Raw genomic sequence first — 22,777 nt, forward strand, 5'->3', positions numbered from 1 at the left:
ATCTTGTACATTGTGTCCATAGGTAAGTTTTGGTTACACTGAGGAAGCTCTGATGATCCGGTGTTTTCTGTTTGGACATTCAGCCATCTAATCCCATGTATGGGCGAGGTACCGCAGCACCCCCACGCTGTCTGTCCGTGGCAGATAGCCCAGCAGTCAGCTCCCTGGCATGGCTCGGGGCAGCACAGGCTGGAGGGAATTTCATTTCTGGACACCATTCCTGCCTGCTCTGTGCTAGGAGATGTCGAAAAGAATCAGCCTTGTGATGCAGGTAGTGCCAAACGTTATCCTTCCTGGTGCTTGGCACCATTCCCTTCTGAGGCCAAGCTGGCAGTCAGGGATAAGAAAAGGGACTCTGAGTTATGCAGCGATAGCCACGTCTGAGAGAGACATCACTATGAAATCTGCTTGCTTGGCGTTGCTGCCTATCGCCTTTCTCTCCTTTACCACCAAAGCCAGGGATTTGACTAAAAATGCTGTATTCTTCCCGAGGAGGAATCGTTCTGTTTAGCAGGTGTGATAGCGTTGCGACTAAAGAGGCACACAGAATTAATGTAGTCCGTGGCAGCCTACAGCGAAGAGGGCACGTCTGAGGGAGCCTGCTGCTCCGCAAGTACAGCGACGTTCAGTTCCTTGGCTCAGGGATTACGAGAAGGCCAGGCTGCCTGTCCGTAGATCACTCCATTTAAAACAAACAAAGGCTTCGCGAGTCAAAGCGCAAAGAACAGGAAAACAGGCCCAGGAGCTATTTTATTGAATCGGCACCCACTGACGGGGCGAGATTCTCAGAAAGCAAACAGCTCTCATTCCCACAGCGTCACCAACATGCAATAAAAGTGTACAGCGCTGCTGTTTCACAACACTGACATTCTTCCCACTGTCATTTTGCACCAGAATTTCTGTTCAACACTATTATTTGAAAACTTCTAATTGGTGTCTTAACAAAAAACGGGGGAAATGACTATGCACAGAAGCCTGCCTTCTCTGTTGTTGCTTTGCCGTACAGTTTACACTTAATAAAACTTAACTGCATAATATGTCAAAAGATTGCATATGGCTTTTGAGCCTGGATTGGGAGAGCTGGGCTTATTTCCGTACCTGGAAGTACAGTACTGTCTACAACTTCATTTGTGCAACATATGATAAATACTGTGAAATCAAATACACCTCAGTTACATGCAATTGCGTTTACTCCAAGTCCAGCTCCAGCTCTAGGTTTGGCAGCGCCTGCTGAAGGATGCGAACAGTAATTTCTTTCTCTTTTATTCCAGGAAGGTCACTCAGATACAAATATTCAAGGTTCCTATAAATATTTAAAAAGAAAAGTCATCAACTACTATTTAACTGTTGACACAGACATTAGACAAAGGATTATTCTACCGTAGTTGTACTGAGCATTTTAAAAGGTTACTGGTTCTAATGGAAGTTTTTTTCTGAAGTGGGTGCTTAAAGTTTTTAGCTCACCCTAAGTTCAGTCCTTCTACAGAGCTCAAAAAGAGATTCTGGACTCCCCACATCATGAAGCTTCCTTTATATTAAAGAGTATTTAATAATTTCAATAGCAATTTCAATAGTAAAAGTTATTTTACTGTAGATAATAACTAGAGTAATATAGAAGGTCCTCCTTTCTGTAGGATGAAATCCAAATCACCACATCAACCATTTGCTGATGTTGCCTGCGTCTGTATCTCTGTGTAACACAGAACAGTTCCAAGTTACTTTAAGGCCACAGTTCAACAACGTACGTACTTCAGAGCTATGGAGCCAGACAGTATCCAACTGCTTCCCGTGCTTAGGTCTGCCCTAAGACCTTAAGGCCTCAGGGAGCACAAAGTAACTGAGTGAGAGGAAGCAATGTGAGGCATAGAAAGACAATAAAAGTTACAGGACACCGTGAAAGCCTGCCCTGAAAATCAGCTGCAGCAGGGGGGCAGGAGTGGAAACCAAGCTGATCATCAATCATTTGGTCTCAAGCAAAACCCACCTGGTGTGCCAGCGTGCAAGGGAGCTGTATGCATTCACTGCTCTTGCAAAGGTGGTGTGTCGGCACAGAGCACGCGTGCTGCTCTAATTTGTGCAGCAATCAGCCCCGCGTAACTTACTTCAAGTGTAAATTGAAGCTTGAAGTAATTCACAGCGTAATGAGATGCTGTGCTCAACTGAGGGCAGAAGCGCAACCATCAGTTCACACACTACAGCGGATGATCCTGGCTTTCTCAGCCACAGGCCGAGCTGCTACACAACTCCCTGAGACCAGCCTTAAAAGGCTGATTAATACATATGTGTTAATTCATATATCTTTTGAGAGCTATCCACAACACTTGTCTTCAACTGTGCTTGAAGAAACATTTCCTGCAGTGGCAGTGCCAGCCCTCCCAGGCTGTCATTCGGCTCAGTCCTGGAACACAGCCACCACTGCCCCACACACATCTGAAACAGCCCAAGGACGTTCAGACTTCAGCCCTTCCAGTCCGCACAACCCCCGAACCACAGTGAGGTAACAGCTAGGGAAGCAGGGTGCTACAGGATTGCTCAGCAGCTTACGTACGTCAGCTTGTGAAGTGCAATGATGCCTTTATCTGTGACATTCCCACAGGAAATTATCTTCAGCTGGAGGAGACTCTTCTGTAGATTCTTCGTCTCGCTGAGCCTCTGCAAACACTCGTCCTGTATGTAAATACACTTCTGCAGCTTGATTTCTGTAATGTGTTCAAGACCGTCTGGAAAGACAAAAATTAGTATTTGATTCAGGATACCAGGAACAACCCTGTACTGGTTGTTAAATTCTCAATTTAGTAACTGATTCCAAAACCACACAGCAACATGCTCCTTTATACAGTGGGGCCGTAATGCACACCTAATCTCCAAAGCGGTACTTTAAATACATGAAAACCCCAGGGTTTGTATCCTTTTGGTGAGATTCTAAGAGCTTTGACATGGACGGTAATAATAAAACTGTACAAGTTTGGGTGATAAACCATGTCTCTGACTTAGGAACGTACTAATGCAGGAAACTCCAGGTCTCCTGCCAATGAGAAAATAAAATGGTCTGTTCCCTATTTTTGTTTTTGTTATTTGAAGACCTGAAACACTTTTAAAATCTCTTATTCTGTAAGAAACGGAGCTTTCATTTTTGTTTTTTGTGTTTAAAGACATCCTAAATGCCTGGAGAACAAGTAGTATTATGACTTCACAGACAGCAAAACCAGCACTTGGTTTAGAAGAAAAAGAACATTTAAAGTAGTGCTTTTTGCTACAAACTACTCAACTATGAACTCAATAAAATAGCAAATCTTTGTTGTGCTTCCTTAGTGCTACTGTCACATCAGGTAAGGGCCGATGAAGTTCCCAATCTCTTTCTGCTTCGCACCACACCTGCAGCAAATTCTCAGGAACTGCTGGATATTTGCAAAACCATTTAAGGGAAAAAGAAGATGAAAATCTTTCTCTATGTCTTACTGAGGAACAAGAAAATAACACAGTTATTCATATTTTGATGCAACCAGGAGAACCAAGACCATTCAGCATAATCCTTGCACAGGTGTGTCTACATTACCCAAATAGTCAAATCCTCTGTACATGATGCAAGAGTCAGTAGCGTTGATTGCTTCTATCTTGTATTTCCCCAGGGGTCCCGTTGGGAGACCATTGTAGTCCTGCTGCCATTTCTGATAGCCTTGATAGCGCACAAACGCGCCACAGCGCAACAGCCATTCTGAAGCTGCCCTGTCGGGGCCAACAGCTTGTATACGTTCGTAGTCCACTCTGCCAAGACAGAAAGAGCGTTCACATGGTTTCTGCAAGGTAGGAGATTTGTCTTGACAACAATAATACTGCACAATAAATATTTGGTTATGCACATGGTAAGATGTCAGAAAAGTAAGACTATGATTTACTGGAAATTGTTTACGTATAATTATTTGGAACACACTGGTTCTTAATCAGTCTGGCATGAGGGGTTTTTAACTGGTTTTAAATGGTAGATGCTTTTGGTAAAAAACGAAAGAATGCAAATGCAACTTGACTTAACCCTTCTAACCGATTGTTTTCTTCCACACCACAGGAAATACTAAAAAATGCCTTTCTCTACCTTCTCTAAAGGAAGGCTTTCCAACAATTGCAAATTTGTCTCCCAAACACTGATCTTATAAAAGCCTCTCATTGCCTGTCACATGGACATCATTCCCAAAGTCTTTTTTCTGCAAGAATTACAGTATTTCAAAAAGACACACTTCAGCAATTAGTTAAAATCCTTGGGTCCATTCATGGCAAAGAGATCTTTCTCAGCTGGTGAGGAATGCTGAAGTCAGAAGCAAAGGCCTGGAAGGGCCACCTGTCTGGCTCAGCTTCCCACCTGTCACAGCCATCAGCTACACCTCGCAACCCTCTCCACGGAGATAGAAGGCGTAAGGCAAAACTACGAGCTACTGGCAGCAGTCTTGGGCAGGGAAAGAGTTTTGCCAAGGCCTTCTCTCTCCAAAAGGAAACGTGGAAGCCCGTGTGGCTGACTCCCATCGCGACACACGGCGCGGTTAGATGCGTTAGAAGGGGGCAGGGCCGTGCGGCTGGTTTAAATGCATTTGAGGGTCAAGGGAAGCCCCGCGTTCCGGGGAGAACCCCCACGGGCAGCCGGCCCCGGGCGCCCCGGGCAGGGAGCCCAGCGCACACCCCGCTGGGAAGGCCCCAGCGCCGTAACTGGGACCAGGTCAGGCGCGACCCCCCGCCGAGCGCCAGCGACCAGCGCGGGGGGGGGAAGGTGGCGCCGCCTCAGGAGCGGGGCCGTGGGTCCCCCCTGCCCCCCGCCTCCCCTTACTTGTTGAAGACGGCGTTCAGCCACCCCCAGAAGTGGCGCCAGGCGCCCGGCGGCAGCTTGCTCCGGCCGCCGCCCGGCCGCGCCAGCCTCCCCCACAGCATCGCCTTCCTGGGGAAAGGAGAGGAGAAAGCGGGGTGTCACTCGGGGGCGGCCCCGCTCCCGACGCGGCCGGACAGCAGCCCGTTCCCGGCTGCCCCTCCAAGCCTAACCGGGGCTGGCAGCCCCGGCCCCAGCGCCCTGAGGGGAGAAGAGGCCCCGCCACGGCTCGGAGCTCGCCCCGCCCCCGGGACCGCGCCGCGCCGCCGGGATCCCCTCCCGCCGGGCTGCCCCACGGACCGAGCGTGCCAACCGTACGGGGAGGCCGGCCCGGCCCCACTCCGCTCCGGCCGCCCCCCGCCGCCGCCGCCGCGCAGAGGGCACGGAGGAGGAGCCCGGCCCGGTGCGTGTCACCACCCCCAAGATGGCGGCGGCGGCGCTGCGGCGGCGGGCGGGAGGCGGCGGGGCCGCGGTGCTGTGGCGGGCCCAGCGCCGCCAGCGCAGGTGAGGCGGCGGGGGGAGCGGCGGCGGCCGGGGCCCTGCCCGCGGCCCTCACGGCTGGAGGGCGGCCGTGGCGGGCCGGGCCGCGCCGCCGCCGTCGTCCCCTGAGGGCCGGGGCACGGGGTGAGCTTACGGCCGCCTCTGTCCCTGCGCAGCACTTTCGACGTGGCGGTGGTGGGAGCGGGAATCGTGGGGCTGGCCGCTGCCCGGGAGCTGGCCCGGCGGCACCCCGCGCTCGTCTTCGCCGTGCTGGAGAAGGAGAGGGAGCCAGGTACGGTGCCGCCGCGCCCCCCGCACCCCCGGGCCCGGGTTACCGGGTGTCCGCCCGGCAGAAACCTTCCCTGAAGCACACGCTCGCCAGAACCTCAGCGTGGTACCAACGGAGCACCAAGCGATGCTCGGCGTGTGGGTGGGCGTGTGCCCTCGTCGCTGTGGTGGGCGATGGATTCCCCCTCCGCGGGAGCAGCACCTTCGCTTCCAGGCACCGTGACCCCCCACCCCCGACGGGGCGTTCCTGCCTCCCTTCGCCCAGGGACGCGTCCCGCAGCGGGGAACCGGAGCTGGCACCAGCCTGTGCTTCGCGCCGGGGGCTTCGTGCCAGGGCTTTAGGAAGGACTGACCGTTGCTGCTTCATCGTTGGGAGGCGGTGGGTGTTGCTGGCCTGGGGCTCCAGCAGCAGCAGGAGTTTGTGGAGAGGGACGAGGGGGCGAAGGACTCGAGTAAGGGGCAGGGCGGGTTGCAGAGACGCGAGGGCAGCTCTGGTTTAGTGCCCCGCAGAGTGGGAGGCAGAGAGGACGGGCTGAGCAGTGGTGCCAGGAGAGCTTTTTGGTGAGGTGTGAGGAGAAGAGTGATGGTTAGAGGGGAGAGGGCGATGGTCGGGAAGCGGAGCTGCTTAAAAACATCTGGGAGCTGCTGGTTTGGGCAAAGTCTACACCTCTGTTAATTGCCAAAACTGTAGACCACAGTCATCTGTCCCGCATTTCTGGATATCCCTGTATATGCTGTGCAAGGTGCCTGGGAGGTGGAGGGTAAATAACAAGCATGGGGATAACTGGGAAGATACCGCTAGTTACCGGCACAGCGCACATGGGAAATCTTGAGGCACTCCAGCAGCACCCGGGCACCTGCCGTGGCTTTGACGTAAGAAACAATGAGCCCTGTTGCTTCACTGAAAGCTTTCCTGGCTTGCTGAAGTACGAGCACAGGTTCTTCTCATAAGCAGTCTTTTCACACCAAGTGCTATGCAGGTGTGCAGTCACTCAGGGTAAGTAGGAGCAACCCCAAGGGATGACATCAGTGGCTAACTCAAAATAAGACCTGTGAGCCCAAGCTCTCACTTCAGATTGTTCTATCATCCAGGCTGTACGTTGCTCTTGAGATGTTACATGTACGGTATGAAGTGGCTCCTTATCCCCAAGACGGGATGTACACAAAGTCCTTAACAATTGTGTGAGTGCAAAGCAGGAATGACCTTTGGGAGTCGGTATGTTAAGAGGGAGAACCTGACCAAATTACTTGAGTAAAAATGTGATATTTTTCACCTCTGTTTTGCTTGGCTACAAAGTGGAAATAGCAACCTAATCCAGTTCACAAATACCTGAAAAGCCTACCAGGCCAGCCAGCGCATCCAAAGAAATTGGGGATTGCACAGACGTTATGTTAGATGAGGCGTTTAAGGATGCATTTAATTTTAAAAATTGAATTTCTTAAAATTAATTTTAACATCTAGAAAATTGTGTTTGATTGGCCTGCAGTTGTAGCTCTTGGAGGCAAAACTTGTGATTTTTTTTTTTTTTTTTCATTCCTGTTGATTCAACAGATTGCAAGCTGTGGTGGTTGACTATTAACTAGGTCTTGCTGTGTCAGTATTTTTCTAGCCTTCTGAGGCCAAGGGAGGAACTGTGTTTGCTGTGCAGTTGCCTTATTTGAACATCTCTTGTTATGATGCTGATTTAGTGCAGGATCTCAAATTGCTCGCTTTTTTGACAGCTGAGGTAATTAAAGTATGAACCAATCATGGGCATGGGTATTTTAATAACTTATTTTTCTTTCCGTTTAGCTCATCACCAGAGTGGACATAACAGTGGTGTGATTCACAGTGGAATTTACTACAAACCTGGATCTCTGAAAGCTAAGCTGTGTGTGCAGGGTGCAGCCCTCTGCTACGAGTACTGTGACCAGAAGGGAATACCGTATAAACAGTGTGGGAAGGTATAGGAATTGCTGTTCTTTACCTTTGGAAGCTGAGACTGTATAATGTACGTTCAATGTATAGCATAGGCTGGGTTGTGGTCTTTCTCCCGAGAGATGGGTTTCTGCAACACTTACTACCTTCAGGATGAATGTGCCTTTTTGTTTTCTTCTTTCCAGCAGTTAAAATCAGTTTCTTTTCTGGGCCTAAATAATAATTCTTCGTATCTGTGGGGTGAGCTGAAATATCTCAGGTAATGGTGGAAGCCAAGCCTTGTGGAGGGGCACCTGTGTAGCTCCAAGGAATGCAAAGGCTCTCAATATGTGCTTGCCATACTTCTTTGGAGAACCTGATATGCTAAGATGTGGTGACTTGAAAACAGCTCCAGGTGTGACCCAGCTATATATATTTATGCCATGTTACATCCGCCTAACGCAACCTGAAATGGTGGGGACAGAAGAGGGCTGTATGGATTCAGCTTGGGATCTCCCCAGCCACATATCCTGTTTCTGGAAGTGTCTGTAAACAGAGACCCAGGAAGGAATGAGAACAGGACAATCAAATTATTAATTATTTCAGCTCGGGTTATTTTCTGAGCCTGATCTGTTCTGTCTGTGGTGGCTCTCAATGGGTTTCTCTTCCAAGTGTTTTTCAATTAAAAGCTTTTGCCTCAGAACATACTTGGATGAGCAGTTTCAGGGATCAACAACCCGCTACATGAAGAGTTACATCGTTTTGAAACTGGCTCCTGCAAGCTTCATCTGATGGCCCCTAGCCCTTGGTGTTGGAAGAGATGATGAACGGTTGATCTGTGCTCACACTCTCCAAGTTGCACGTAATTTTGTATCCCCTCCTCCCCCAAAGTCCTCCCTTCCAGCTGGTGAATCTGGGTCTGCTCAGTCACTCCTCTTAGAGAAGCTTTTTCAAGACTGTCTCCACCCTGCCTTCGCTCTCTGAACCGTTGGCAGTTTAGTGCATCTTTGATACAAGATGAGGACCACAACTGTGCGCAGCATTCAAGGTGTGGTCAGACCGGATTTTTGCAGTGAAATAGTAGTTCTCCGTGTTATCCTGTATCCTTTTCCTAGTTGTTCCTAATGTTCAGTTTAGGGCTCTTCAGCTGACACTAGGCATTGAGCTGATGTTGCCGTAGGACTATCTGTCCTAACCCCAAGATCTTGGTCCTGAGTGATAACTTTGAACTTGGATTCCGTCATTTTATATGTGAGGCTAAGACTGCTTTTTCAGCGGTCATCTTTTCACGTTTATCTGGGTTGAATTCCATCTGCCGTTTGGTTAGTTGCTCGCTCACCTTGGAAGGTCCCTCTGCAGTGCTTTACAGTTGGCTTTTGTCTGAACCGCCTGGAGTCACTTGAAACCATCACCCGACTTTCTCACCACCCTGGTTGCTTGTGAACATCTTGGACAGCACGAGCCTTTCTCTTAAAAGCGCAGTGGAGACCCTCTCTGATGTGACAAGCACCACGTCAGGGCCCCCTGGCTCAGCAGCCCCGGGGAGCTGGGTGCAGATCTCTCCCAGCTCTGGGGTGCAGAGCAGAGGTCCCTGGATGTGGCAGCGTTGGTGGCCCTGGCACCAGTGTGACGGTGCTTGTCCTGGCCTGGCTGTGCTCGCTGCTCCCTCTGCCGCAGCGCCGATCACAAGATGGCACTGTGGATTTGTGCAGCGATCCACCAGACTGTCACAAACCTGCTCGCATGTGAGGCAGCAGGCTTGCGCTGCAGGGGTCAGTGAGCTTAGGAAGGGCTGGCGCAGACCCTGGCACCTCCTTTGCTGAGACTGAATTTCTGTGCTTCAGCCTCGTCTTCCCCCTGCAGTGTTTATTCCAGGGAAGATGACGGTGACTTTATGGCACGTTTTTCCAGCGTTACAGCCAGTTTTACATAAAGCAGCCCCAAGCCTGGAGAACTTGGTGCCTTCTCAGTGCAGAGATGCCAGAGTTCTCCAGGCTTGGGGCTGCTTTATGTAAAAATACATCAAGCGCTAGGCCTGGAAGCAGTGTGGTCGGTGCAAACCTGGCACAGATAATGCATAGCCTGGATAAATTTCTTGTGATAGTTGTGAGCTAACTACGTGGTTAAATGAAGTGGAATTGGTAACCCTGTCAGAACACATCCTTACTCTGTTATTGAGACTGCGATTTGTACATCGTGGGTTAAATTCAGTTTTATTTTTGGAAGCATCCCAGTGGCTCGTTAAAATCACATTCACATTCAGATTTGTAGTCTTGTGGTATTTAGCAAATTTTATCCATTGATAGTACTTATACTATAGTTTAACACTTGTCTTTCACTATCCTTAATACAGTAATGCTTTCTCAGTAATAATAGGTATTTACAGAATCTTGTGCAACTAATGGTACAAACCACTTTTTGCCCACTCCCCCTGAGTTATAATTTGCTTTTCACTGTTGCTTGCTTGTTAGCTCAGGCTTGATGCCAGACCTGAACTGGCTTGGTATGTTTTGCTCACTGGTGTGCCTTGTTATCTTTTCTGAAGCTAATTGTAGCCGTTGAACAAGATGAAATTCCAAGACTCAAAGCTCTGTATGAAAGAGGGCTGCAGAACAACGTCCGAGGTCTGAAACTGATTGGAGCAAAAGAAATACGAGCTAAAGAACCCTTCTGCAGGGTAAGGGATTTTTACTTTTAATTAGCATGTAAGATCCCAGTTTCTCAGGTCACAGCATTTTTTAATTTAACATAGATAGGTTTCTGGCCTTGTAATTTGCATGGGTGGCAAGTTCAGAAGAGCCTGAAAATCTAGAGGAAACATAATTGCCAACAAAAATAAATGTATCCATTTGTTTCTGGAACTTTTTAGCTCAGTCCAAGCCTTTGTATGCATTTGCCATTACATACTCATCAGACCAAGTCTGACACAGCATAAGGTGATCCTGCAGAATCTTTTTTGGTGACACGGTCACCCCAGGTTTCCCCAGCTCACCTGTTCTCATTCTCTTGCTCGTCAGTTCATGGTTCATTAGTTCTCCCTGTGATGAAGTCATAAAGAGCTGCTGCTGCTCTAATTGCAAATGATGCACCATGTGTTTCATAAGGGCCAGCATTCACAAATTAGAGAGCAGGCAATTCATTTCACTTGCAGCCTACAAAAGGCATCAGAATTATTTGAGTCAAAGTAGGAGACTCTGTTGTCCATTAGTCCCTGTACAGGACAATTTATAGGCAGATGGACAGAGCCTCCAAGTTGTTCAAACTTCATCATTTTCTCAACTTTACACAGAGCTGTCCTCCCTAATGTATATGCTCAGAAACAAAAAAACAGTTCTCCCACCAATGACAATGAGTGATGGGGTTTTTTTTCCCCCAATCTTTATTTTTCTTCCCCTTCTCCTTACAGGTGCTTGCTTGTATGTTTTTGTGGTTGATAGGCAGATATTCCTTTACCCAGGTTAGAGCTGCTGTGTCTTGAGTTTAGGCTGAGATGATTCTGCTCCTTCCCACTAAAATTATTTAACTTACAGTAAAGCTTGATAGTGCAGCACTGACAATTCCTTCCCATCTGTCAGTACAGCTTTGGATCAAGCCAATTTCAATCCAGTTGCTTCCTACACATGGGGTGGTGATGTAGCACTTCTCAGCCTGTTTATTTTCAAAGTAGGAGAAATGCATGTAGTTTGTGGAATACAGATTTGTTGGTGTTTAGTATACCTTTGATTGAAAGGAAAACCTTGATATAAATTCCCTGTACTCTTTCATTTGGCACCTTGCTGTTGGTGTAGCTGCATGGCTTGTGGCTTATGAGTGGTTGGTTGTAGGTAGAGACAAAAATTTTCTGGAGAAGAATCTTTTTTTTTTTTCGTGTAAACATTTTGTATCCACTCCTTAAAACACTCTTTGCATGTTCAAGATCCACCTGAGCGTTAGTTCTGCAAATGCATAGATTCAGCTGGGTCTTACTTCATTTGCTTTGGTTTCCCAATCTGTGTCCTTTCCTCAAGCAAAGGGAACTGGAATGGTGTGAAACATTGCACCCTGTATGGAGTGGAGAGAAAAGTTTTGTGTAAGATACAGTTTTACCAGCCATTCTGGTTATCTTGGGCATGTAAATGCCCCCTGCTACTGTGGTATCTGAGTGGCTGACAGTCTTTAAGTTACACTTACAGCATCTCTCTGGGACAAAGCACTCCTACTATCCTAATTTTACAGCCAGAACTAGGAAAATACTGTGATGCCATCTAGCATGATAAAAATTATGTGAGAAACTGATCCTTTTGGGTATAAAGGGAGTAAAACGTCTGAGAGACATTACAGATTCTAGCTATGCACTGGACTTAAACTTTGCTTTCTGCTAGGAGAAATATAGGCAGTTGTCTAACTCAGAAGGGACTTTCCTCTCTGATGTACGGTGCAGTAAGTGTTGTGCCCTGGCTAGACTGTATCTTGCAGCCTTGCAGGAGGCATTGGGAACAGCTGTGCATCAGGGAGAGCCCCATAAGTGACTGTTTGAAGGTGGAATTGCATAGCGCGTGGTGAAAGATAAGTACATATCTGTTCTATTGTTAAGTGCTCTGTCGAGAAGGCTTGTTCACGCGGGAGTTAACATGATCGCTTAATCCAGCGTAAGTAGTTTTCGCCATATTAGTTGTCAGCAAACACGAACGCTGGAGCTGGCACATGGAGAGACTAGGAACAGGCAGCCAGGGATGGGGAGACAGCGGTACTCCCTTCTCAATGGCAACGCACATTATTCCAGATGAAATACTCTCTGTATTGAAGAACAAAGTCCACATACAGCCTTCACTGTTCTTCTGTATCTTACTACTGTTTCAGGGTCTGATGGCCCTTGATTCTCCATATACCGGCATTGTGAATTATAAGCAAGTGGCCCAGTCCTACGCTGAAGACTTCCAGGAAGCAGGTGGGACAGTCTTGACTGATTTTGAAGTTACAAACATGGAGATGGCTAAAGAAAGTTCTTCAGGAAGTGAAGATGGTAAGGCATTTCTTTGCCCTCCCTTTACTACAGTCCTGCCGAAGATTTTGTTCAAAACACATTTGCTTTAACTGAAGTGACATTTCTGAACCTTTCTGTCCCATAGGAATGAGACCAAAGCCAAAATTATGGTAGTAAGAGTATTGAGCAAGCTCACTTCTTTTTTGCAGGCAGGTCACCCTTCAGCTGAAACATGTAAAGCTGAGGGAAGCAAATGAAAGTTAAATTGAGGAGGAAGGTTGTTCTCTCCTATTAAAATCAAATTTAGCTGAGTATTTCATGAGTATTTTTGTGGTAGTGCTTTTGTCTTTATCCTGGAAGGCAGGTTGGGTCTGTGCTGGTACACATATGGAAGAATAAAAAAGCCCTATTCATTCATAAATACAGTTATGCCCAATGACATCAGTTGTGTCCAACAGTAGTTGCTCCGTAGCTTGAAGATTCCAGTGGAAGAATCCTTCTTTTTGACAAGCTGCTTGTTCTGTCAGTTTTCTGTTGGGTGTTCTATTAATTCCTTCTCTTGTCTAATTCTATTACAGGACTAAAATACCCGGTCATTGTTAGGAACTCAAAGGTAAGAACTAAGCTGAAGACTTAATTGCTTAATAGGAAGCTGGTTTTCCTTTTCTTATGAATTTTTATTGAGTCCTGAAGGATTAATCAACTCTCTAAAAAATGCTAAAAAGCTGCTGTTCAGTAACCTGATCAGTGTCATCTAGGACTGCTTTTATCAAACAACTGCAATCAATTCTTAACAATTAGCATGTTCAGGTTGTATCGTGTACTGGGAATAATGATGAAAGTATAACTTTCTCCTTCTGCTGCCCAACATATTTAGCTGTATATGTCCCTTATCTTTTTTATTTGCTTGTTTCCAAAGCCTCCTTTTATGACTTACTCATTTGGTGAGAAACACCTATTTTTGTGTCGTCTTTTGGTCTTTGGCATCTCTGAAAATGATAAGGAAGCATTTAGAATCCTTTCATCATCAGAAAGCCACAAGCTAATTGAATAAAACAGGTGCATATACTGGTGTCATGCCTGCAAGCCGGTGAGTGCTGCACAGGAAATGTAGTTGTAGCCTTTTCACCTTTAGGAGAGAGTATCCGGACTCTTCTTCGGAAGAGGGAAGACAACCAACCAAGAACCAACCTCACAGCCCCTCGGTAGTTTTTAAAGTTGGTGCTGCTGCTTTTTCCTTCTAGTTCTGCTCTTTCATTAAAAAGTAGCTTCCAAAATCTGTTAGATTCCCTTGCCAAACACTGGTATATTTTTAACGGAAGCATAGATAGAGAATAGCTTGGGATTTTATTTATTTATTTACATAGTAAGGTGTTTAAATATTTAAGACCTTTCTGTAACCGTGTGCTATAAACTTGCACAGCTTTCTGGATAAACTACCATTCAGTAGCAGGACCGCTCCCAGTCTGTGGGGTGAAATCTGTTAACAGTTTTATTTAACCAAATGTTTTGCGGTTGCTGAGCTACCTACCCCACCTATTGCATATCCTCTGGCGATGCAAACCTGGCCAGGGAGCTGCTTTGTAGGGTGCAGAGGTGGAGAAGCACCGGGGGGAGACGCTGGGTTTTCTGGAGGAGCAGAGTTTTTGAGGCTGGTGGTTGGGTCTCTGTCCTGTACAATAATATGCACGAAGCTCTGTGTTCTGGGAACTGAAGCTGACAGTAGTCTGACAATCAAGGACTTGTTTCTTTTTTTATTTTGGTTTTTTTCTTCCCCTCCCTGCCCCTTTTCTATAAAGATTCTTCCAGTCCTGCCTGGGCAATGAATTGCCATTTTAGGATAGTTCTCCAGGAAATAAAGAAAAATACTATTAAAGAATAATATAAAAAAAAGTATCTCGTATTCTTAAATATTGTTAAGAATTAAATGAAACTGTTAAATATTTCTGCCTCCCTTTGAAAATATTGTTGGTTTTCTTTCTGGTCTTGACTCATTTTTTTTTAAAGCTTGTAGGTGATAGGTGGTTTTTCAGTAGCTACGTTGGTTTTTTGTGTGTTTTCATATTTTTTTTCCACAGGGTGAGGAAATCTACTGTCGGCACATTGTGACCTGTGCAGGACTTTACTCAGACCGTCTATCCGAGATCAGTGGCTGCAGCCCTGAACCTCGTATTGTACCCTTCCGTGGAGATTATTTGGTGCTAAAACCAGAAAAGTGCTATATGGTTAAAGGAAATATTTATCCGGTACATGCTCTCCTGTTTGTCTTTCAGAGTGTACTCAAAACTGCTAAAAACTACAGAAATAAGGGCAGTATTACATGGCCATTTCTAGTGATGCACAACATGTGGACGTAGATTCAGTTGCTTTCTGACAGGACAGCTTGGTTTTGTTAATTCTTGAGGAACAGGTAGAAGCACTATGTGGGAAGTTATTGCCAGTCATTTTTTTTTTGTTTGTGTTTTTGGTGTTGGGATTTTTTTTGGTTTTGATTTTTAATAGGGAAAGAATGAAATGTTTAGCACGATAGCCACACACCCACAAAAGCCTAGCTTCTTTCTTGATGTTGTAAAATAAATCTGTAGGGAGGATTCAGAAGTCAATGAGGGACAACAGTAAATAATTAATTACTTAAATGTAGGGTTTAATCTTGTGTGCTAATACCCAAAGCTCAGATTTAGATATTTGCCTCTCAACCCTATCTTTGAATTAGCTTTACTTTGTATGACAAAAAATAGACATGGAAGGAAAATGACAAACTTTCTGCTGTTTACATAGACAAATAGTGTGAAGAAGAGGAGCAATCCCTGACAGAAAATGAAGTTAGCAAGTAAGAAGAGAGAATTCCTAGGGCGGTATTTTAGTTATTCATGCGGTCCATCGAAATTCCGCCTTTCTGAATATGAACTTAGATTTGCGTGCTAAACGCTGGAGTGGGTCACCCTAGAGAAACTGTGGAACCCTGTGCATTGGGTGTTTGACCCCTTCTCACCTGGGAATGATTCAGGATCCCATTTTGGGATGGGAGGGAGGAACTGGCTGGCATGCGAGGGTACCTTCCAGCTTTGTTCCATGGCTGTGTGAGGATGCCTTTTGAATTTTTTTGTTATGGCCAGATACGGTAATAAGATTAGAAAATTGCACCACTCTTAATGATATGTTACCAGAAGTGTAATGTAGTTTCTGGAGTGGTTGTACTAAGCTTCAAAAGTATTGAATGTGTATTTTTAACAGGAAATTCAGTGCACTGAATGCAGAAAAGGAACGTCTCTTAAAGCACTTTTTAAGTCATAACAATACTGGGTTTTGAGAAATACCCAGTGTGTGCTTATTTTTGGACTATTAACACAGTCACCTCTGTAACCACCTTTTCTAAGTAGCTAAAGATCTTGAAGTACCCAGCGCATGAAGAGGTGTGTTTATTTAATACTTGTATCTGCATATAGGCAGCTTATTTCTGTTTCAGCCTTCGCCCACAATTACACTGTATTCCATTTGCAAACAAAAAAGAAACTGTAGAGACTTACTGTTAGCATTAAACAGGCTTTCTAACTGCATGTTGTTTTGAGCAATACAGAATGGTGAGGTTTTCCTAATATTTTATAACCTACTTTATTGCAGTATAATTACTGCTGGTGAATAGTATTAGTGTGTCGTGGGTTTTGTTGTGGTTTGATTTATATCCTGAGAAATCACATGTACTTTTTTTTTTCTGTTGTTTGTTTTGCTTTTACCTGAGATGCAGTTTTATTTGGCCTCGCTCTGTTGTTCAGTGTTTTAAATTGGCTACGTGCTATAACTGCACAATTAACAAGCAGAAAAACCAGTGCAGGAGCCAACTGTATGGTTATACAACTCGAATTTTGTTGTAGCAGTTGGAAAGAAAATGGCAAATTTACTTCCTTTGTCACTCGTTCATTAAAAAATTGTTGTTTCCTTTTATTGGGAGGACAACTCCTGTACTGTGTTTTGGTTTATTTTATTCACTCTTTCACGTGATAAAGTGTAAATATCTATACTTCCCTCCTTGCAAATGTTTTCCATGTTTCCTAGATGATTTTGTTGACTTGAGTGGTTGCATGGCAGTTTCTCTGATCTGGTTTGTAGCAGCTGTAATAACTGCTGTATCCTGCTTTAGGTTCCCAATCCTCAGTTCCCTTTTCTGGGATTTCACTTCACACCGAGAATGGATGGCAGTGTTTGGCTTGGTCCTAATGCAGTGCTAGCTTTTAAGCGAGAGGGCTACAAATTGTTTGACTTCAACACTGGAGACTTTTTAGATGCAGTAACGTACAGGTAATAGCTTGTCTTTTTGTCTGTTGAATGTAGTTATTGAAACGTCAGCTTTTGACTCCATGGACGCTCGTTCCTGTCAAAAAGCCTGCTTTTGCCAAGTTTTTGGTGTGTTTAAAGACAGTTGTGCTGATAAGGGTGGACTTCTCCAAGACACTCAACTTTGCATGCGATCTAATATTTGAATTTTCATAAACTACCAAGACAGGTCTCAGCTGGTCTGAGAACGTGTCTGCTGCTGGTGAGCCACGTTGCTACTAGTGGAGCTCTTCCAGGATTGGTTTTGGTCCAATGCAGCGTAATATTTTAATCAACCTAGACAGTGTGATTAAAATATCTGCAGAGGAAGCTTGGAAGAGAGAGCACAGAATGGTCTGAAATGCCATGTTAAACTTCATCAGGCCATCAATATATGTTTAAAAAATGTTTGAGTGCAAGGCAATATATGTTTAGGGCCACAAATGCAGGCTGGGAAGCTGTCCTAGAAAGCGTGTCAGAGGAATTAGGAATCATTGTTGAAATTGCAAACTAAATGAACAGAATGTCTGTAGAAGTCGAGGGAAGTCTTGCTTCTCTATGAGGGGCTGGACAGACCATTACCAAGTGCTCAATTTTAGAAATTAGACTTGAAAAAGAATGTGAAAATATTGGGGAGGATCCAAGGAGAGGCTGGAAAACAGGTCAGGGAACTGGAAAATAGCTTCCTGACAAACAGATCAACTTAATGCAGTTTATTAAAGAGTTGAAAGCATCTTGATCGTTGTCTATAGATTTTTATACTGGAAGACCTGAGGAAAGCAAAGCAAGCAAACAAGATTTGCAAAGACAAAGCAAGGTTTATTGACTGAAAACTGAGGGGTTTAGGAGTGTGATGATCTTTTCAGAATAATTGTGGAGAAAAAGTCTTGAGCGGCATGTCTGTTTTCCCTTGTGCGTGTGGGTTTTCAGCCTCTTGCCATTTGACTGAACCAGAGAAAAATCCTGGACATAGGAATGACTCGAGTTCAGAGTTCATTCTCACAGAAAGAACATAAATGCAATGCTACAGCTCTGTAAACCAGGTTTGTTGAAGCAGGGAAGGACAAGCATGTATTTCTCGAGTAGAAAGCACGATCAGATTACTGATGTTGGGAGTGGGAATTTTTGCCATGCAGTTGCATTTGCTACCTTCTTAATGTTAGTTTAATGCTGCTGCCTTTACCCTGGAAGATTTGTTCTTACTGCGGTTCTTTTTTCTCTCTGCAGTGGGTTATGGAAGCTTGTGCTGAGAAACTTGTCTTACGGACTGAGTGAAATGTACAGAGCGTGTTTCCTTAGCGCACAGGTGAAGCAACTTCAGAAGTTCATCCCTGAGGTCACTGTCAATGATGTTCTCAGGTAAAGAAAACTTTTCTTGTTAGTAACACCCAGTGGCTTTTAAATCCCTTGTTTTTGAACAGTTGCAAATGTAGCATTAGCTTACTCCTTTCCTCCACCAAAATATGCTACCAAAGCACAGAAGCATTTAGTTGCTTTCTACAGGAAGGCCTTTTGTATTGTGTTTGCTTGTGTACAGGCAAGTTTGATGAATATTTGTGTGACTTTCTACACTCTCTATAGGCTGAAATTCACAGCTGTGACATGCTTGCTGAAAAAAAAAAAGTCTCTTTATCCTAGTGATACATTCAATAGCCTGAACATAATCTGAGTTGACAAAGAAAGCAAAACGCTATTGAAATTCAGAGGGGAAACTGGACTATGAGTTGCTACTGAGTGAATATTGACTTAATCATCTCAATAAAATTGTGTTCAGCTTCTTAGTGTGTGTGTGTGGAAAATTAGTTCTAAGGAGTTCAGAAATGCTAAGAACGGAAGAGACTCGTGAGGAAAGATGAGGCATTTAAGTACATGGAGGTGGGTTTAACTGTCCAGAGATTGGCAGGGAGAATCCAGAATGAGAAAAGCTTGAGCATGGTAAAAGGGAGTTATCCAGCTCAGGCAGTATATACTGTTGGCATGACATTTATCTTTGACAAGACTTGCTATTTCAAAACAAAGGGCTTCCTTTTTGAGAAAGACAGGGCATGTTTGTGTGTGTGGGGAGGAGAGTAACTGCACAACCAGGAAAGATAAAGAAGATCCTCTGCTTGGCTACCTGCCCTTGTTTTACGGTAACGACTGTGAGACATCTCCCATCCTGCCTCACAAGTGTTAGACTTCCCTGTGCTTGCCCAAAAGCCTGGCAGGGCCTTGACTCCACACTATGCCTTCCTTACTGTTTCCCTGGGCACCTTCACAAGGTCAGAACAGAAGAGATTTCCTGAATTCAGAAAAAAATTTTCTTTCTCATGGTGGGCTCCTTTATTTTGCAGGGGTCCCTCTGGAGTGAGAGCTCAAGCGTTGGACAGTGACGGAAATTTGGTAGATGACTTTGTATTCGATGGAGGCAGTGGGGATATTGGAAGCAGAATTCTTCATGTCAGAAATGCCCCTTCTCCTGCCGCTACCTCCTCCCTTGCCATTGCAAAAATGATTGCAGATGAAGTGAAGCAAAGATTTGAACTGTGAATGGTTGACGGCTGTAGCGTGGTTTTACCCCTCTTGTATGTGTAGCAGCTTGTCTGCGTTGAATGAACTCTGCAGCCTTTAGTGACAAAGATAAAACCGGCAACGTGTTGCTTGCAACCAGTGCTGGCGTAGCCGTGCAGAACAAAACCAGCATTTTCAATGTTTGCCTTTGCCAGCCACAGCTGCTTGAATAAAGGAGTTACGGTGCCTGGTGAGGCCTGGTGCGGCACAGCCACCTGCAAGACAGAAGCTCATGGCCCCGTTGGCAGTAAAGGTTTGTCCCACCTGAGCAGGAGCAGCCTGTGGGGGGGCTGGTGCCAGGCACAACGCGAGGGTCTCTCTCTCCAACCATAGTGGGCCTTTAGGTGGAGCAGGAAGAGCCTCTGCGGTGGGCTTGCCCACACAGACTTGCCATGCCTCTGGGCTAAATGTTGCCTCCTCTTCGCACCCTGGAGAGGTGGTTGGTCCTCTGGGAACCCACAGGCACCGGGTGGTTCTCCGTGTGCTTTGTGCTTTCTCTCTGACTCTGGTAAAATTGGAGCCTACAGACCCCTAGCTTCTATGGAAGTAACGGAGATAGAAGGATAAGCCCTGCGTAAGGGTTCTGCTGATTGGGAATGGAGGGCTTTATCAGAGACTGAAAACAATATTCAGATCCTTCTACATGTCTGTAGAGTATTTCACAGAAAAAAAAGCCTAACAAGGGATTACTAAACCCAAGTCAATTTAGATACGCAATTCAGATATGCTATCTGATGGCCGTTTCTATTTTTTTTAATAGAACTGAAATTAAAACGTATACGTAAACAGTCATTTTTCGTTTAACTTAAATCTGGGAAGTCAGCACTGATCAGAAATTACTTCAGTGGTTTTGGGGTGGGTTTTTTTTTTTTTCCTTTGAATACTGGTAACGCAAAAGGAGCTTATCTCTGCAGCATGTTGAGCAATCCAGGGGAAATGGTCTTTGTAAAAGCAAATGTGAAGGGAGGGAAGCTACAGAAACCTGTCTTAATTGAGTCATGTTGCATACCGCTTCCCTTGGAGCCCAAAGAGCAGTGAGTCAGGAAGGCTTCCTATTTCCCACATGGCTGGCAGGAGGGGAGCTTAGAAAGTGCTGGTTACTCTTCTGATACTTGGAAATTATCAAAGGTACTCCTGGAAGAGAGGCTATGCGGAGAACATGCTTTAAACTAAAGAGATGTTAAACAAGTTTGGTACTAAGCTGAGTATCTTGGTGTGTTCTGCATAATTAGTACAAAAAAGAATTATGTGGCCCCAGGGACAAAGTACTTGAGAATACTTTTAAAGCAGATGTTCACAGGATGTTGGGTAATACAGATAATTGTGGGTAGTTTGCTACCAGGCAATTTGCCATACTCTTTAATTTATTTATTTTTTTAAGTCACTTTCTGCACTCTGACAGGCATGAGGGAGTGTGTGAGCATAGGAAGTCAGGTGTGCTAGCAGATGTGCTTACTGCACAGAGCTGAGCTGCTTTTTTTCTGTCTTTTTCTTTTTTCTCTTTTTCCTGGTGATAACTCCCTTACCAGAAAAGTGAATCCTGCATAAGGACAATCTGGAAATTGAAATAATAAGGCCTTCAAAGAAAAGCTTTGGTCATTGTTCTTAGCCACAATAACACTAGACAGAGATTCAGATATTCCAAATGCTGAAACGCCACACGGCTGTGTAAAAGTTGTACCTTCACAATGGAACAATCGTATCTTCGCTCCCCACCAGAAGTGTTGCCTATCAACAGTAAATACTACACAAGGATTGCACAAGCAGCTTCCTCCCACTCGAGGTGTGGCCCTAACATGTATTAACAGAATAATGAACATGAAAATGTAAAGCAGTTGTATACTATGGTGAATCTGAAGTCAGCACATTTAACTGCACAGCCTGCTGTGCTTTTTTACTCTCAGGAGATTATTATTTTGGGGTGGAGTTTAACTGAAGCTTTTAAATTATGAATCTTTATGTAGCATTCTATGAAATATTTGTATTTTTTGAGATAAAGTTATAGAACTTTTAAAGGAATAACTTCCAAGAATTATAATAATGGGGTTTCAAACATAAATCTTGTTGTCCATAAAGTGTGAAAATCTATGAATATATTTTCCAGAAGCATCTATTTCACTTGGCTTAGTAACTGTGCCATTCTCTATTATGATTAAAATAGTATGGTGTTTTCTTTTTTTAATCGATGTAAGGTCTGTGTGTTTCTCCTGACTGGCAGAAAGGTCTCACTGCTGTTTGTTAATTCTCATCTGAATTAGGTGGGATATAGCTCTACATAATAGGAATTAATTTACCGGGGGGGGGGGGGGGGGGGGGGGGATGATGCCGACACATGACCGAACTTGTCTTCTTAAGGTACCTGTACCTTATCAGTGCTTATCGCACTGTACAGCTCTTTCTCCCAGCGGCGTGTATGCAGCAGGCAGAACTAGGCTTAAGCCTGATCTGGACCTGTAGTGGCATGTGGAATGGTATTTCCTGAAATTCTGAATAAAAGCATTAGGACGGCTTCGGACAAACACAATTTATTCCCCCAAAGTGTCCCATAAAGTCAGTCCTAAACTCTGGGAAGAGTATGGCACGTTACCGCATCTTGAAAACGTTGCGGAGAGTTGTGTGCCGTGCCCCGTGCCGTGGCTCCTGGGTGCTGCTCTCGGCAAAGCGGCACCCTGGGGCACTTCCCTGCGCCCGGGCACGGCGGGCGCACCTGGGAGCCGCCCGGGCCGGCTGGGGGAGCGAGGGATCCTGAGGAACGTGGGTGTTCCGGGGCTGCGGGGTGCGGGTGGAGCGGGGGTGAGGGGCTCCCCCAGCCTGGAACCTGCCTCCAGACCCGGACCCTGGCTGTACCTGCGGGTTTGCGGGTCTCCCCACCGTTACCCTGCAACTGCGCTCGGCGTTACCTTTTTATTATTGCTCACAGTTTGTGTTTGACCAAGTGTCTGCCCCGAGAGACAAGCACGGGGCCGGCGAGCGGCCGGGCCGAACCGCTGGGAGCCGCCGCTGCCCCGGCGAGCGCCGGTCGGTGCCGGGAGCCCGACGGGGCGGGCGGGCGCCTTTGCCTCCGGTTAACTTACCCGCTGCCCCTGTGCACAAGCCTTAAGAGGGGTGGGGGTGTCTAACGTGTGACATCGGCGTGCAGCGCCATCAGAAGGGAATCGAGGGGAAGTTTGGCTGGAGCGGGGCGTCGGGGGGTGGGGGACAGCGAGGGCTGCGCACCCCGGGGTCTGGTGCTGCTGCGGGGCGGCTCCGGCTCAGCCTTCGCCAGAGGGAAGCGGCTCCCGGTGCGCGCAGGGGCAGCGCAGCAGGTGGCGGGAGCGGGGGGCGAGGCGCCCCCGGCCCCGGGGAGGAGCGGGAGGCGCCGCGCTGCGGGTTCCCCGCCGTGCCCCGCTGCGGGCGGGCAGGCCCCTCACGGCGTAGCCGGCCCCTCGGGACGCGGCCG

General features: G+C 46.1%; 2 protein-coding genes across 2 annotated transcripts; one reads left to right on the forward strand and one right to left on the reverse strand.

Annotated features, from left to right (window-relative positions):
* Nucleotides 1-731: 731 nt before the first annotated feature.
* On the reverse strand, nt 732-5,257 carry DMAC2L (distal membrane arm assembly component 2 like). Its single transcript, XM_055804164.1, has 5 exons — nt 5,150-5,257; nt 4,814-4,921; nt 3,557-3,765; nt 2,549-2,720; nt 732-1,303 (listed from the first exon to the last, which is right to left on the reverse strand). The coding sequence occupies exons 2-5, from the start codon at nt 4,912-4,914 to the stop codon at nt 1,189-1,191; spliced, it is 597 nt and encodes a 198-aa protein (XP_055660139.1). The 5' UTR covers nt 4,915-4,921; nt 5,150-5,257; the 3' UTR covers nt 732-1,188.
* Nucleotides 5,235-21,520, forward strand: L2HGDH (L-2-hydroxyglutarate dehydrogenase). The gene is made up of 10 exons (XM_055804148.1): nt 5,235-5,353; nt 5,506-5,621; nt 7,410-7,561; nt 10,060-10,191; nt 12,354-12,516; nt 13,056-13,090; nt 14,556-14,723; nt 16,616-16,773; nt 18,016-18,147; nt 19,122-21,520. The coding sequence occupies exons 1-10, from the start codon at nt 5,274-5,276 to the stop codon at nt 19,315-19,317; spliced, it is 1,332 nt and encodes a 443-aa protein (XP_055660123.1). The 5' UTR covers nt 5,235-5,273; the 3' UTR covers nt 19,318-21,520.
* The last annotated feature ends 1,257 nt before the right edge of the window (nt 21,521-22,777 follow it).

This window comes from Falco peregrinus, chromosome 1 (assembly GCF_023634155.1).
Source record: "Falco peregrinus isolate bFalPer1 chromosome 1, bFalPer1.pri, whole genome shotgun sequence".
NCBI classification, from domain to species: Eukaryota; Metazoa; Chordata; class Aves; order Falconiformes; family Falconidae; genus Falco; species Falco peregrinus.

What these genes read in the sequence shown, in the direction of transcription:
- DMAC2L (XM_055804164.1), bottom strand. Translation starts at nt 4,914, where the DNA reads ATGCTGTGGGGGAGGCTGGCGCGGCCGGGCGGCGGCCGGAGCAAGCTG. An exon ending in CAGAGGATTTGACTATTTGG is followed by an intron (nt 2,721 to 3,556) that starts GTAATGTAGACA and finishes TTGTCTTTCCAG; the next exon opens with ACGGTCTTGAACACATTACA. An exon ending in ATTGCACTTCACAAGCTGAC is followed by an intron (nt 1,304 to 2,548) that starts GTACGTAAGCTG and finishes AAATATTTATAG; the next exon opens with GAACCTTGAATATTTGTATC.
- L2HGDH (XM_055804148.1), top strand. Translation starts at nt 5,274, where the DNA reads ATGGCGGCGGCGGCGCTGCGGCGGCGGGCGGGAGGCGGCGGGGCCGCG. An exon ending in TTCTTCAGGAAGTGAAGATG is followed by an intron (nt 12,517 to 13,055) that starts GTAAGGCATTTC and finishes ATTCTATTACAG; the next exon opens with GACTAAAATACCCGGTCATT. An exon ending in TCATTGTTAGGAACTCAAAG is followed by an intron (nt 13,091 to 14,555) that starts GTAAGAACTAAG and finishes TTTTTTCCACAG; the next exon opens with GGTGAGGAAATCTACTGTCG.